Source organism: Lutra lutra, chromosome 4 (assembly GCF_902655055.1).
Source record: "Lutra lutra chromosome 4, mLutLut1.2, whole genome shotgun sequence".
Taxonomy (NCBI): Eukaryota; Metazoa; Chordata; class Mammalia; order Carnivora; family Mustelidae; genus Lutra; species Lutra lutra.
Genome location: NC_062281.1, coordinates 141,882,943 through 141,899,002, shown reverse-complemented (window position 1 = coordinate 141,899,002; position 16,060 = coordinate 141,882,943). Strand labels below are relative to the sequence as shown.

At 38.7% G+C, this 16,060-nt stretch overlaps 1 protein-coding gene across 1 annotated transcript in view; it reads left to right on the top strand.

Annotated features, from left to right (window-relative positions):
* The window catches only part of IL23R (interleukin 23 receptor), a 65,062-nt gene extending 49,536 nt beyond the window's left edge, over positions 1–15,526 (top strand). Inside the window, exons 9-11 of the mRNA XM_047726341.1 lie at positions 2,243–2,348; positions 11,705–11,795; positions 14,665–15,526. Coding sequence (XP_047582297.1) covers positions 2,243–2,348; positions 11,705–11,795; positions 14,665–15,318 — 851 coding nt within the window. The 3' untranslated portion in view covers positions 15,319–15,526. The remainder of the gene's footprint in view (positions 1–2,242; positions 2,349–11,704; positions 11,796–14,664) is intronic.
* Positions 15,527–16,060: the final 534 nt, after the last annotated feature.

The window sequence follows — 16,060 nt, the reverse complement described above, 5'->3', positions numbered from 1 at the left end:
TTCTTGTACATACCAGCTCCTGTTTCATTAGGATGACCCAGTACTTTCCTTTGATGAGCTTACCTAAATGTTTTAGGCATAAAAAAATTATGAGATCAGGTAGTGCAATGGACCAGTATACCCTAAATAGAAATTGCAAATTGAAAAACTTTAGGCATAACTATTTCACCTCCGACCACTGATATACCATTTATCTCCCTGCATTGAAATCTGGCAGGAATAGTATCAGAATTTTTGCAGGTTACATTGACATTCTTGAGACTTTCATTCATTTATTCATTTATTCATTAAGCAACTCCTATGTGCCAGTCACTGTTCTGGGTAGGGGGGAATCAGCAGTGAAAAGAAAACGACCAAAGGCCTGGTCTTCATGGCTTCCATTTTGGACAGATGGGGAGAAAAACAATAAACAGAACAACAACAAGAAAAGAGTCAGGTGGCAGTTAAGTATTATAAAGAAATATGAAGTGTTTCTTCATAAAGAAACATGAAGTGAGGCCACTCAGTGTGTGTACATGTAAATCAAGTGCTTAGGCCCAGTATAGATACCTAATTACAGATACCTACCCAGGTCTGCACCTTGATAGTTCTGTGGGAACTGGGGAGGCCAGGAGCACCCTGCCGCCCTATTTGATAGGTATTATGATCTCTGTTTTACAGAAGAGGAATCTTGAGTTTCAGTGAGTTTATAATTTTGCCTTGAGGTTACTGGGCCGGTAAGGGGCAGAGCCCAATGTGAATCCATGTATCTTCAGTTGCCTCTTAATCACTCTGCTGTATCCTTAGAACCCTATGCCTGGCTGCCTGGCCCCATGTTATTGTGGGAATTCTCTATTCTCTCCCAGGCACTAATGCTTAAAGATATGTGGCAACATTAGTTGCATGAAATCTTCAGCAATAGAGTTTTAGTCCTAGAAAAACACTCATTACATATCTCCCTTGGGTCTTTGGAGGGTGGAGGTTGTTGTTGTTGTTTTTTAAGACTTATTTATTTGTAAGAGAGAGAGAGAGCAGACACACATGTGAGCTGGGGGAAGGGCAGAGGAAGAGAGAAAGAATCCTCAAACCGACTCCTCAGTGAGCAGGGAGCCCACTCCACAGGGCCCAACATGGGTTGGTCCCAGGGCTCAATCCCAAGACCCAGAGATCATAACCTGAGCCAAAGTCAGATGCTTAACTGACTGAGCCACCCAGAGCCCCCCCACCCCACCCCCTAGGACTTTGGAGTAAATTAGCTACACTGGCCTGGCCCCTGCCCACCAGCTGGCTTTGAGAGAGGGACCAGGCAGCCTGGAAAACCCCAGGTGCATGTCAGGTACAGCTGAGAAATACCGAGGGCAGGGCCAGTGAAGTGTCTGCCACATTGTAAGTATCTGGTACATATTTGCTAAAGGGAATGAGGAAGGAAAGAATGAGGATGGAAAGGCAGCCAGTATCTATCATCACTCAAAACAAACTTCAGTCTGATAGTCATGTCTCAGTGATAGTCTATATTTGAAAATAGAAAATAGGATTTTTTTCATGTACTAAGGAGAAAATGTGATGAGCCTAGTAGGTAACGTGTGTTGAATATACCATATTAATTATCTAAAGATTTGGGGTGATTAATTGATGCTTCAAAATGCAAGAAAAGCATTGCTTTTAAGATAAAATGTGAGTGCAAAATATATAGCAACTTGAAAATCTTTCTTATATATTGTTTCAAGTAGAGCAAAAGTCCTTTCTCAGCAGAAAAAAATTCATGAACAATAAATTTTGAAGAATGGTGACAACTTCTACATAACTTTTGTCTTGCTCTAAAGGTTAAAAAGAAAACCCAATAAACCTCAATTGTGATTGTGGCCAGCTTTAGACTCTGTTACCAGCAATTGGGAATTCTCACTTGTGTCAGACAAACCAAATGAGGTTCATCACTAAACCGTTTTATATAAAATATGCATGCACAAGCTCAGAAAAAAAAAAAATGTCTAATGCTGACCACATTTGCCAGAGATGCACTTCTAGAAACCCACTGATATCAGATACATGCGGCCTAATTTTCTCGGAAAAAAAGGTATTGTCGTGCAGTTTGGAAGGACAGTCACTGTACACACAGCCCAGTTAATTTAAAGTTAATTTTGTTCTCCCTTTCCCTTTTTCCTTTGAGATCAATGACTTTTGCTTCGCACAGAGTAGAGAGGACAATGATTCTGACATCCCACAGACACTAATGCTTAGCTAAAGTTATTTTTCTTTCTTTCAGACAACCGGCAACAAGACACTGGACTTTTATCAGGAATGGTTTTCTTTGCTGTTATGTTATCAATTCTTTCTTTGATTGGGATATTTAACAGATCACTCAGAACTGGGTAGGTTTCTGTAGAATTTCTATTTTCTGATTTAGACCACATATAGCAAACCTAGTCATTTCAGTTATTTACTAGGAAAACCCATCAACGTTTTTAATCAGAGAAAGAAAAATATAAAAGGAGCAGTGTTTAATGATTACCAACTCATGCCAAACTCTTGACACAGGTCATTCGTTTATCCTTGTGATGACCCTGCCAGGAAAACCCGAAGATTTATTTTACAGATTACTTACTTTAGGCTTCAGGAGGTTAAGTGGTCAGCCCAAGGTCATTAAGCATTAAGCCAAGAAGAGCCCAGACCTGGCTGACATCACAACCCACGTTCTCTCCTTTGCTACATAGCCTGCTCACTGTGCCTGGACTCTTTAAAGTGGTTAGGTGATAATCTGCCTCAAATCCTACCTAAACAAATCCTCTGAATCAGTGTGAGGAGCAGTGTGGCAACATTTGAATTCATCACTCTGATACCAATTGTGCTGGCGTGCTAGTATCCAGCTACCATGCCCATTCTTGACCTCCTTCAATCACTGTTTTCCAGAATGGAATTAGTAAAGATCTATGCCTAGTTATGGATAAATGAAAGTTTGAGGAAAGCAAAGCCTTCAATTTTCTAAATTTTACTAGATGCATTGAGTATTTCTAATCTGTGAATAGACTAGAGCTGTTTGATGTGGCAGTCTCCCTGTATAGCTAATGATGCACAAATTTTAACCATACAAATGTTCTTTGCCTAACTGGCACTGGGTTTCTCTTTCTTGCCATCACTTGCTTCATGATATAATCTTTCTTTCTTTTAAATTAATAATCAAAAGGCAGTAAGAAAATTTAGAATGAGCTATTCTAAGTGAGATAAACTTCTGATTTTTTTTTAATTTATGTAGGCTTTTCCTCAGAGGTTAGTAATATTTCAAATGTTTAATTACCCACTAATAAATATATCCTTGATATCATTACAAGGTGTGTAAACTAATAGAAAAGCTTGTTTTAGGTTGTTTTAAAAACATAGTTGATTATAAATCCCCCAGAAACATCTTAAAGTTTGAACTTATATAACATAAAAATATTAATATTTGTTATTGTCCAAAGATACTGTGAAACTTTAAATAACATTAAGTTTGTTATTAATAACAAAAATTAATTTATAGTTGGCAAGACAAGTAAGAAAATAGAATAATTCTTTGCTCATTTAATTATTTAAGTAAGTATTCCTTTTAAAAAGATAAATGAAATGAGAGGAGTCAAGATGGCGGAGAAGTAGCAGGCTGAGACTACTTCGGGTAGCGGGAGATCAGCTAAATAGCTTATCTAAAGATTGCAAACACCTACAAATCCAACGGGAGATTGAAGAGAAGAAGAACAGCAATTCTAGAAACAGAAAATCAACCACTACCTGAAAGGTAGGACTGGCGGAGAAGTGAATCCAAAGCGACGGGAAGATAGACCGCGGGGGGAGGGACCGGCTCCCGGCGAGCGGCGGAGCAACGGAGCAAAATCAGGACTTTTAAAAGTCTGGTCCGCTGAGGGACATCGCTCCAGAGGCTTAACTGGAAGCCCAGGCCGGGTCAGCGCGGCCTCAGGTCCCGCAGGGTCGCAGAAGGATCGGGGGTGTCTGAGTGTCGCAGAGCTTACCGGTATTAGAACGGGGAAGCCGGCTGCAGAGACAGAGCCGAGGAGTGACTCTCAGCTCGGGGTTGCCTTGAACCGGTCGCAGGCTCGGTCAGCTCAGAGCGCGGCCAGAGGCCAGGGTGACGGGATCATTGGGCGCTGTTCTCTGGGGGCGCACTGAGGAGTGGGGGCCCGGGCTCTCGGCTCCTCCGGGCCGGAGACCGGGAGGCCGCCATCTTCATTCCCGCCCTCCGGACTCTACGGAAAGCGCTCAGGGAACAAAAGCTCCCGAAAGCAAACCCGAGCGGATTACTCAGCGCGGCCCCGGGTAAGGGCGGTGAAACTCCGCCTGGGGCAAAGACGCTGGAGAATCACTACAACAGGCCCCTCCCCCAGAAGATCAACGGGAAACCCAGCCGGGACCAAGTTCACCTACCAAGGAGTGCTGTTTCAATACCAAGGAGAGCAGCAGAATTCCAGAGGAGAAGAAAGCAAAGCACGGAACTCATGGCTTTCTCCCCATGATTTTTTAGCCTTGCAGTTAATTTAATTTTTTTTTCTTTTTCAATTTTTTTTTCTTTTTCTCTTCTTCTGCTAAATTTTTTTAAACTTTTACCGTTTTCTTTTTTAACGTTTTTTAAATAGTTTATCTAATATATATATATTTTTTCCTCTTTTTATATTTTTTTCTTTATCGGCTTTCTTTTTTTAAATAGTTTCTTTTTTTTTTTTTTTTCTTTTTGAACCCCTTTTTATCCCCTTTCTCCCCCCTCACAATTTGGGATCTCTTCTGATTTGGCTAAAGCATATTTTCCTGGGGTTGTTACCACCCCTTTTAGTATTTTACTTGCTCCTTCATAAACTCTTATCTGGACAAAATGACAAGGCGGAAAAATTCACAACAAAAAAAAAGAACAAGAGGCAGTACCAAAGGCTAGGGACCTAATCAATACAGACATTGGTAATATGTCAGATATAGAGTTCAGAATGACGATTCTCAAGGTTCTAGCCAGGCTTGAAAAAGGCATGGAAGATATTAAAGCAACCCTCTCGGGAGATATAAAAGCCCTTTCTGGAGAAATAAAAGAACTAAAATCTAACCAAGTTGAAATCAAAAAAGCTATTAATGAGGTGCAATCAAAAATGGAGGCTCTCACTGCTAGGATAAATGAGGCAGAAGAAAGAATTAGCGATATAGAAGACCAAATGACAGAGAATAAAGAAGCTGAGCAAAAGAGGGACAAACAGCTACTGGACCACGAGGGGAGAATTCGAGAGATAAGTGACACCATAAGACGAAACAACATTAGAATAATTGGGATTCCAGAAGAAGAGGAAACAGAGAGGGGAGCAGAAGGTATATTGGAGAGAATTATTGGAGAGAATTTCCCCAATATGGCAAAGGGAACAAGCATCAAAATTCAAGAGGTTCAGAGAACCCCCCTCAAAATCAATAATAGGTCCACACCCCGTCACCTAATAGTAAAATTGACAAGTCTTAGTGACAAAGAAAAGATCCTGAAAGCAGCCCGGGAAAAGAAGTCTGTAACGTACAATGGTAAAAATATTAGATTGGCAGCAGACTTATCCACAGAGACCTGGCAGGCCAGAAAGAGCTGGCATGATATATTCAGAGTACTAAATGAGAAAAACATGCAGCCAAGATTACTATATCCAGCTAGGCTATCATTGAAAATAGAAGGAGAGATTAAAAGCTTCCAGGACAAACAAAAACTGAAAGAATTTGCAAACACCAAACCAGCTCTACAGGAAATATTGAAAGGGGTCCTCTAAGCACAGAGAGACCCTAAAAGTAGTAGATCAGAAAGAAACAGAGACAATATACAATAACAGTCACCTTACAGGCAATACAATGGCACTAAATTCATATCTCTCAATACTTACCCTGAATGTTAATGGGCTAAATGCCCCAATCAAAAGACACCGGGTATCAGAATGGATAAAAAAACAAAACCCATCTATATGTTGCCTACAAGAAACTCATCTTAAACCCGAAGACACCTCCAGGTTTAAAGTGAGGGGGTGGAAAAGAATTTACCATGCTAATGGACATCAGAAGAAAGCAGGAGTGGCAATCCTTATAGCAGATCAATTAGATTTTAAGCCAAAGACTATAATAAGAGATGAGGAAGGACACTATATCATACTCAAAGGAACTGTCCAACAAGAAGATCTAACAATTTTAAATATCTATGCCCCTAACGTGGGAGCAGCCAACTATATAAACCAATTAATAACAAAATCAAAGAAACACATCGACAAGAATACAATAATAGTAGGGGATTTTAACACTCCCCTCACTGAAATGGACAGATCATCCAAGCAAAAGATCAACAAGGAAATCAAGGCCTTAAATGACACACTGGACCAGATGGACATCACAGATATATTCAGAACATTTCATCCCAAAGCCACAGAATACACATTCTTCTCTAGTGCACATGGAACATTCTCCAGAATAGATCACATTCTTGGTCCTAAATCAAGTCTCAACTGGTATCAAAAGATTGGGATCATTCCCTGTATATTTTCAGACCACAATGCTCTAAAGCTAGAACTCAATCACAAGAGGAAATTTGGAAAGAACCCAAATACATGGAGACTAAACAGCATCCTTCTAAAGAATGAATGGGTCAACCAGGAAATTAAAGAAGAATTGAAAAAATTCATGGAAACAAATGATAATGTAAACACAACGGTTCAGAATCTGTGGGACACAACAAAGGCAGTCCTGAGAGGAAAATATATAGCGGTACAAGCCTTTCTCAAGAAACAAGAAAGGTCTCAGGTACACAACCTAACCCTACACCTAAAGGAGCTGGAGAAAGAACAAGAAAGAAACCCTAAACCCAGCAGGAGAAGAGAAATCATAAAGATCAGAGCAGAAATCAATGAAATAGAAACCAAAAAAACAATAGAACAAATCAACGAAACTAGGAGCTGGTTCTTTGAAAGAATTAATAAGATTGATAAACCCCTGGCCAGACTTATCAAAAAGAAAAGAGAAAGGACCCAAATAAATAAAATCATGAATGAAAGAGGAGAGATCACAACGAACACCAAAGAAATACAGACAATTATAAGAACATACTATGAGCAACTCTACGCCAACAAATTTGACAATCTGGAAGAAATGGATGCATTCCTAGAGACATATAAACTACCACAACTGAACCAGGAAGAAATAGAAAGCCTGAACAGACCCATAACCAGTAAGGAGATTGAAACAGTCATCAAAAATCTCCAAACAAACAAAAGCCCAGGGCCAGGCGGCTTCCCGGGGGAATTCTACCAAACTTTTAAAGAAGAACTAATTCCTATTCTCCTGAAACTGTTCCAAAAAATAGAAATAGAAGGAAAACTTCCAAACTCATTTTATGAGGCCAGCATCACCTTGATCCCAAAACCAGACAAGGATCCCAGCAAAAAAGAGAACTACAGACCAATATCCTTGATGAACACAGATGCAAAAATTCTCGCCAAAATACTAGCCAATAGGATTCAACAGTACATTAAAAGGATTATTCACCACGACATAGTGGGATTTATTCCAGGGCTGCAAGGTTGGTTCAACATCCGCAAATCAATCAATGTGATACAACACATTAATAAAAGAAAGAACAAGAACCATATGATACTCTCCATAGATGCTGAAAAAGCATTTGACAAAGTACAGCATCCCTTCCTGATCAAAACTCTTCAAAGTGTAGGGATAGACGGCACATACCTCAATATTATCAAAGCCATCTATGAAAAACCCACCGCAAATATCATTCTCAATGGAGAAAAACTGAAAGCTTTTCCGCTAAGGTCAGGAACACGGCAGGGATGTCCGTTATCACCACTGCTATTCAACATAGTACTAGAAGTCCTAGCCTCAGCAATCAGACAACAAAAGGAAATTAAAGGCATCCAAATCAGCAAAGAAGAAGTCAAACTATCACTCTTCGCAGATGATATGATACTATATGTGGAAAACCCAAAAGACTCCACTCCAAAACTGCTAGAACTTGTACAGGAATTCAGTAAAGTGTCAGGATATAAAATCAATGCACAGAAATCAGTTGCACTTCTCTACACCAACAACAAGACAGAAGAAAGAGAAATTAAGGAGTCCATCCCATTTACAATTGCACCCAAAACTATAAGATACCTAGGAATAAACCTAACCAAAGAGACTAAGAATCTATACTCAGAAAACTATAAAGTACTCATGAAAGAAATTGAGGAAGACACAAAGAAATGGAAAAATGTTCCATGCTCCTGGATTGGAAGAATAAATATTGTGAAAATGTCTATGCTACCTAAAGCAATCTACACCTTTAATGCAATTCCTATCAAAGTACCATCCATTTTTCAAAGAAATGGAACAAATAATCCTAAAATTTATATGGAACCAGAAAAGACCTCGAATAGCCAAAGGAATATTGAAAAAGAAAGCCAAAGTTGGTGGCATCACAATTCCGGACTTCAAGCTCTATTACAAAGCTGTCATCATCAAGACAGCATGGTACTGGCACAAAAACAGACACATAGATCAATGGAACAGAATAGAGAGCCCAGAAATGGACCCTCAACTCTATGGTCAACTCATCTTCGACAAAGCAGGAAAGAATGTCCAATGGAAAAAAGACAGCCTCTTCAATAAATGGTGTTGGGAAAATTGGACAGCCACATGCAGAAAAATGAAATTGGATCATTTCCTTACACCACACATGAAAATAGACTCAAAATGGATGAAGGATCTCAATGTGAGAAAGGAATCCATCAAAATCCTTGAGGAGAACACAGGCAGCAACCTCTTCGACCTCAGCCGCAGCAACATCTTCCTAGGAACATCACCAAAGGCAAGGGAAACAAGGGCAAAAATGAACTTTTGGGATTTTATCAAGATCAAAAGCTTTTGCACAGCAAAGGAAACAGTTAACAAAACCAAAAGACAACTGACAGAATGGGAGAAGATATTTGCAAATGACATATCAGATAAAGGGCTAGTATCCAAAATCTATAAAGAACTTAGCAAACTCAACACCCAAAGAACAAATAATCCAATCAAGAAATGGGCAGAGGACATGAACAGACAGTTCTGCAAAGAAGACATCCAGATGGCCAACAGACACATGAAAAAGTGCTCCATATCACTCGGCATCAGGGAAATACAAATCAAAACCACCATGAGATATCACCTCACACCAGTCAGAATGGCTAAAATTAACAAGTCAGGAAATGACAGATGCTGGCGAGGATGCGGAGAAAGGGGAACCCTCCTACACTGTTTGTGGGAATGCAAGCTGGTGCAACCACTCTGGAAAACAGCATGGAGGTTCCTCAAAATGTTGAAAATAGAACTACCCTATGACCCTGCAATTGCACTGCTGGGTATTTACCCTAAAGATACAAACGTAGTGATCCGAAGGGGCACGTGCACCCGAATGTTTATAGCAGCAATGTCTACAATAGCCAAACTATGGAAAGAACCTAGATGTCCATCAACAGACGAATGGATAAAGAAGATGTGGTATATATACACAATGGAATACTATGCAGCCATCAAAAGAAATGAAATCTTGCCATTTGCGACAACGTGGATGGAACTAGAGGGTATCATGCTTAGCGAAATAAGTCAATCGGAGAAAGACAACTATCATATGATCTCCCTGATATGAGGGAGAGGAGATGCAACATGGGGGGTTGAGGGGGTAGGAGAAGAATAAATGAAACAAGATGGGATTGGGAGGGAGACAAACCATAAGTGACTCTTAATCTCACAAAACAAACTGAGGGTTGATGGGGGGCGGGGGTTGGGAGAGGGGGGTGGGGTTATGGATATTGGGGAGGGTATGTGCTATGGTGAGTGCTGTGAAGTGTGTAAACCTGGCGATTCGCAGACCTGTACCCCTGGGGATAAAAATATATGTTTATAAAGCTGTAAAAAAAAAAAAGAGAAAAAGAAAAAAGAAAGGATGAATACCCAAGTTTTGTAGCAACATGGACGGGACTGGAAGAGATTATGCTGAGTGAAATAAGTCAAGCAGAGAGAGTCAATTATCATATGGTTTCACTTATTTGTGGAGCATAACAAATAGCTTGGAGGTCAAGGGGAGATGGAGAGGAGAAGGGAGTTGAGGGAAATTGGAAGGGGAGGTGAACCATGAGAGACTATGGACTCTGAAAAACGATCTGAGAATTTTGAAGGGGTGGGGGGTGGGAGGTTGGGGGCACCAGGTGGTGGGTATTGTAGAGGGCACAGATTGCATGGAGCACTGGGTGTGGTGCAAAAATAATGAATACTGTTATGCTGAAAAAATAAAAAATTAATTAAAAAAAAAGATAAATGAAATGAGATCATTTCAATACAACTCTTTAATATATAAGCAGACACTCTTATTTACTCTAACTACACATAACTTATAGAAGCCTTACTTCGAAACAAAACTGGAAAATGTTTTAAACTGAAACCAAAAATGAATGTGTGTGTGTGTGTGTATATGTATATATGTATAGATTTGTGATATCTATGTAGATATATAGATCTATGTAGATATATCTATGTAGATATATATACATATATATGTGTGTGTGTGTGATATATATAGATATATATGTATAGATTTGTGATATCTATGTAGATATATAGATCTAAATGTTCTCACTGTATTGGCATGCTGTAAAAAATTTTCTGTAATAGCATGAACTTATTAATTTGGTCTCATTTTAAGTACAGAAAGAGAGTGTGAATTAGTAAAAAAAAAATTGAGTCATAAAACATTGTCTAAATATGTGTAAAGAAATTATTTTTACCCTACAGTTCAAGGTCAAATAGGTCAAATTGAATGAGCAAAGTTCATTCAGCATTTTGGTTGTTACTCAGTAAAAGTCCTTAGAAAACTTGCTTAAACAGATAAACAAGTCTGATCTGTTGCTAACAGATACTTTGTTTACAGGTAAAAATGCACCAGAGATCAGTTTAGTCTAAGTTCCTATTGCAACCTCTGCTCAAATCGATTTGTACTATAAAATGCAGAAAGTGCTTCTTTCTGCAGTGCCCAGTGTAGCTTGGGGAAGAAGTGGGGTGTTCACAACTTCTCCCTTTCCTTTCCATCACCTCACCCCAGTGGTCCTTAATAAACACACAACCTAAGTAAAAAACCAATATTCTCACTGTGCCATACAACTGCAAGACAACTTCTTCAGCCTCCTACTCTATCCACATAAACAACGTTTGGAGACAGCATTATCACCTCAACCCTCTATGGAAACAGAACAAATTCAGAATTAGAGGAGCTAGAACTATACCATTTTATTATACAGCATTCTCTTTTTCAATATTTTTCTGTGGCTGTGGTCAGCTTGGAAAGCTCTACAAAATATCCCTAATATTTTCCAATCCTTTCTACACTGATATCTGCTTATAATGGTTAGCCATATTGCACACGCATATAGTTTTATTTCCAGGGTGGTTCTCCCACTCAACTTGAATCTAGTGTGAGTGTTTTGAAATGTTCTGGCTCGTTAGAAAAAAAAAAGAACAATAGAGAGAGGAGGAAATCTGAAAAGATATTGAATCAACTTCCCACTTAACTTACTCAAGTTGGAGATGGAAATCTACATCAGGAAGTTTAACCTTTATTATGTATTCCATTCCAGGTGATTTCCTGGCCTCCTATGTGATTGCCTGCTCCAATCTTTAAGTAAAATGCTTCTTCTAATGTGTTATTTTTATTTCCTAGGATTAAAAGAAGACTCTTATTGCTAATACCAAAGTGGCTTCATGAAGATATTCCCAATATGGAAAACAGTAATGTTGTAAAAATGCTACAGGTAACCAAACACCATCAAATAAAAACTAAGTGGCGGCTAAGACTAAAAGTGCAATCCAATAATTAGAATAGAACTTCTGTTCAAATAAATAAATGTGTGTACATTTTAGCATAATAGTATAAACATATGTCAAAACAGAATTATATATATTTCAAATTATACTTAAGGGAGATGAGGGGTTTAAGTTAGGGGAAGGAAAGAGAGAAGGAAGAAAGAAACAATGCTATTCAAAAGAGAAAAGGGAAGAGGAAGCTTGTGGGCCAGGTGTCAGTCACCTTGTGGCCAATAGTTGATAGATGACTTCATGGATGAAAGGAGAAAGGCAGAAAAGCTCAGTAAAATGAGGCTCAAAGACAAAAAGAGTCTTCTGTTTCACATGAGATTGGAGAATCAGGTGAGATCAGCTTCATTCCTGATATCCAATGGATTTGAGAAAATAAATGTGAGAGGACTGTGGAAGATAATGTCACCAGGCCTGGGCCAGGTTTCCACTTCAAAAAGAACAGGAAAGTGTGCAGGGAAGACCCAGAGACTATAGGGGACTTTGCCAGTTATGGAGAAACTGTTGCTGATTATTAGGAGGGAAAAGATTCTGCTATGTGTGCTCCTTCTACTTTTTGGCAGTCTGGTTTCACCATTAAGTGTCTCAAAACCCAGCCGATGGGACAGAGATATCATCCAAGCATTACAGTGCTCTGATAGAAGTGCAGTGACAGAAATGAAACCAAACATGATGGGGGGTATTCAAGAAGCACATGGAAAGATGAGAAGGAGTTGCTTAGGAGAAACAGAAAACATTCAAAATACAGAGGACAGCATGAGAAAAAGCACAGAATGAGAAAAGCTTGTTAGGTATTGCTTTATTGAAAAGCTTGATAGGAATGGTTGGTATATTGCTGCAATGGTGACTAGGATCAGATCATAGAAGGTCCTGTTACAGAACTCATATCCGCATGCAGTCAATGAACAACAGTAGCTTCAGAGGGACATGAGTCAGAAGCATATTTATACTAAATTGGTCAGGCTTAAGAGGGACTACTACAGAGAAAGAGGGAATATCGGTCAAACAAGACTGTGAAAAAGAGAGGAGGGGATGGTCTAAAGGGATGAGGTGAAAAGGTTCACCTTAGGCAGAAGGGAGGATTCCTATCTCTGGATAATTGAAGGTGAGAAAGTGTGTACACACAGCTGATTTTGAAGGAGATAATATTGCCTACTAATAGTGCAGGGGTGATCTAGAACAACTAAACTTACATATGTGATGAAGTACATAGTTAACAAATAACTGAAGGACAAGCATATATTCATCAAACTATAGATAATAAATACTGTAATCCTGTTTTTCTTTCTACTAGGTAGTTCTTATTCCTCCACTAATTATTATCTAAGGGAACTGGGGATTTTCTGTGGCTCAGAGAACTGTCCCTGACCTCGTTGTGGTCAGATCCTCTTCTTCCATTATTATCTTCACTCTGGAATGGTCCCTTTTGCTCTTCCATGTCCTTCATTACAGTTTGACTCCCACCCACATCACTCAGTTGCCAGCCGGAAGAAAAAACCTCCTTCTACAGAACATAGCCACCTTGTATTCTTTGTTTCTTATAACATGCCTAGTTTCTTTGATTTTCATCTGACCTTCAAAAACATGTCTGCCCTTCCCAACCCAAACCTGGCATGCTCCCTAGGAGGCTGAATCTGAAGAAAATCTGAATGACACTTCATGCTGCTTTATTCAAAGTCTTTTTTTCTTTTCTTTCTTTCTTTCTTTTTTTTTTTTTTTTTTTTTTTTTTTTTTTTTGCCAAACTTTCTTCCCATTCTGGGCTACTGGAATTAGAAACAAACCTTCAGATGAAGTTTTGTTTTCTGCCTAAAGATTAAGGGGTAGTGTTCTAGTGGACTGCTATAACAGAACACCATAGGCTGGATGGCTTAAACAACAAACGTTATTTCTCACAGTCAAGATTAAGGCACTGGCAGGCTGAGTTCCTGGTGAGAGCTCTCCTGAAGAGGGCCACCATCTTGCAGTATCCTCACAGGGCAGAGGAGAGATAACAATCCCATGTCTTCTTACAAGGGCACTAATTCTATTCATGAGAATTCCACACTCATGACCTAATTACCCAACAAAGGCCCCACCACTTAATATCATCACACTAGGGATTAGAGCTTCAACATATAAATTCTGGAGGAACACAAACATTCAGTCCATAGCAAGTGGCTATAATTTTATCACAGCAGTTGTTGGGAGTTATTTGCCTTAGGAAGCCAGCCATCAGCTCTGAGGCCTCAAGTCATTTTCTTACCCAGAAAAGTCATCAGGCTTTTATACAAATAAAACCCCTCTTCACTGACCCTCCTGTTCATGTCTGAGTTGTGAATAGCTGCATATACCTTTAGAACTTCAGCACAAAGCATTTATTATTACATTATTTGAAAATAGAAGCAAAACAGGATTCTCGCACTTTCTTTTATTTAAGCAATGAGGTATTTTCTTGTAGTAATGCTCCATGATATTCAGAAATATTCCAATATATTAAACTTCCAAATATTAAAAGGTACTGAAATAATATGCAAGTTAATATGCAAGATACATTTTTCTCTTTAAAATTTTTAAACCAAGACATGTGCTTTAAACAAGGATTATTTTTATTATTCCTTTCTTTAGTCTCCTTGTGGGAGAATTTAATAAAGACTTGGAATTGAGGAGGGTAACAAAAGGAGGAAACTGTATGAGAGGAGAAACAGTATCAGAAGAGGGAGGGGAAAGGAAAGCTGAGGGAAAGCAGAATTCCAGTTTTTACTTAATTATCCAGTTAGCTCCTTTATTAAATGCCTTTTGCAAAATAAAAATAAAATCTTTCTTTCTAGGAAAAAAGTGAATTTATGAATAATAATTCCAGCGAGCAGGTCCTATATGTTGATCCGGTGATTACAGAGATAGAAATCTTTCTCCCAGAAGAAAACAAGCCCATGGACTACAAGACAGAAAAGAAAACATTATCCCTGGAGGCCAGAGACTGCCTGCAGAAGTCACTACTCACCAACGCTACAGCTGTGTATATTCCTGGTCTCAGCACTGGGTATAAACCCCAGATTTCAAATTTTCTCACTGGGGGAAACCATCTCAGCAAAAATGATGACGCATCTTCATCAACTCTCAAACCAATGGCTGATTCCTTAGACCTGGGGGAAAATGCCAGATTTAAAAAATACCCTAATTTTGCTTTTTCTGTCTCAAGTATGAATTCGCTAAGCAACACACTATTTTTTGAAGAATTAAGCCTCATTTTAAATCAAGGAGAATGCAGCCCTCTGGACATGCAAAACTCAGTTGAGGGAGAAACTACCATGCTTTTGGAAAATGCTTCACCCAATGAAACTATTCCAGAACAGACCCTGTTGCCCGATGAATTTGTTTCCTGTTTGGGGGTTATGAATGAGGAGTTGCCATCTATTAATTCTTATTTTCCACAAAATATTTTGGAAAACCACTTCAATACGATTTCACTCTTGGAAAAGTAGAGCTGCATAGTCAAAGTGATTATGGGAAAGCTGCCTTGCAATCTGAAGTTGGATCATCTCCTCTTCAATCTAAGTTTAATTCCGACCTATTTTTTTTAAAGTTAGAGAGTTAAGTTCCAAAGATGGAACATACTGCATAGTCACAAAGGAAGCACCAATATTAGGTACACCTTCTGTATTTTTTTTAGAAGTATCAACAATTATATTCTTTTTATTTCCCTTCATTGCAAGGCATAGAACAGATCTCTCTGTTGTACAAAGGATAAATACTGCAAGATATGTGGTGGTGAAATAAATGTTGGAAATAGTTCTTAAAAATTGAGACATTAGTGTTTGTTTGCAAGAGGAGAAGCAAGTTTAATTTTCATTTTATGGCTTAAAATTCTCTTGAGTGATAAAAATATAGTCCCAACAACAAAATAAGAATAGAATCAGAGGAGCATTAATTAGCATGTCTGTTGTATTATTTTTTTCTACTACTTTCTATGCAGGTATTAGGGGTTTGATGTTCCTTTATTTTGATTTTGGACTAAGAGAGTGATAAAACAATGATGTGAGGACATAATGAAACTGCTGTCTTCATTCAGGTTAAGTGTGATGGCATTGTTGTCTTATGGTGTAGCTGGTGAATTAATTACACTATGGCAGAACTGAAGTAGTAGATGCATTATCAGCAAGGTGTAATTATTCCTTTTGTAATCAACTGTGTATTAGATATATGTCAGGCAATCATTGTTAAAAC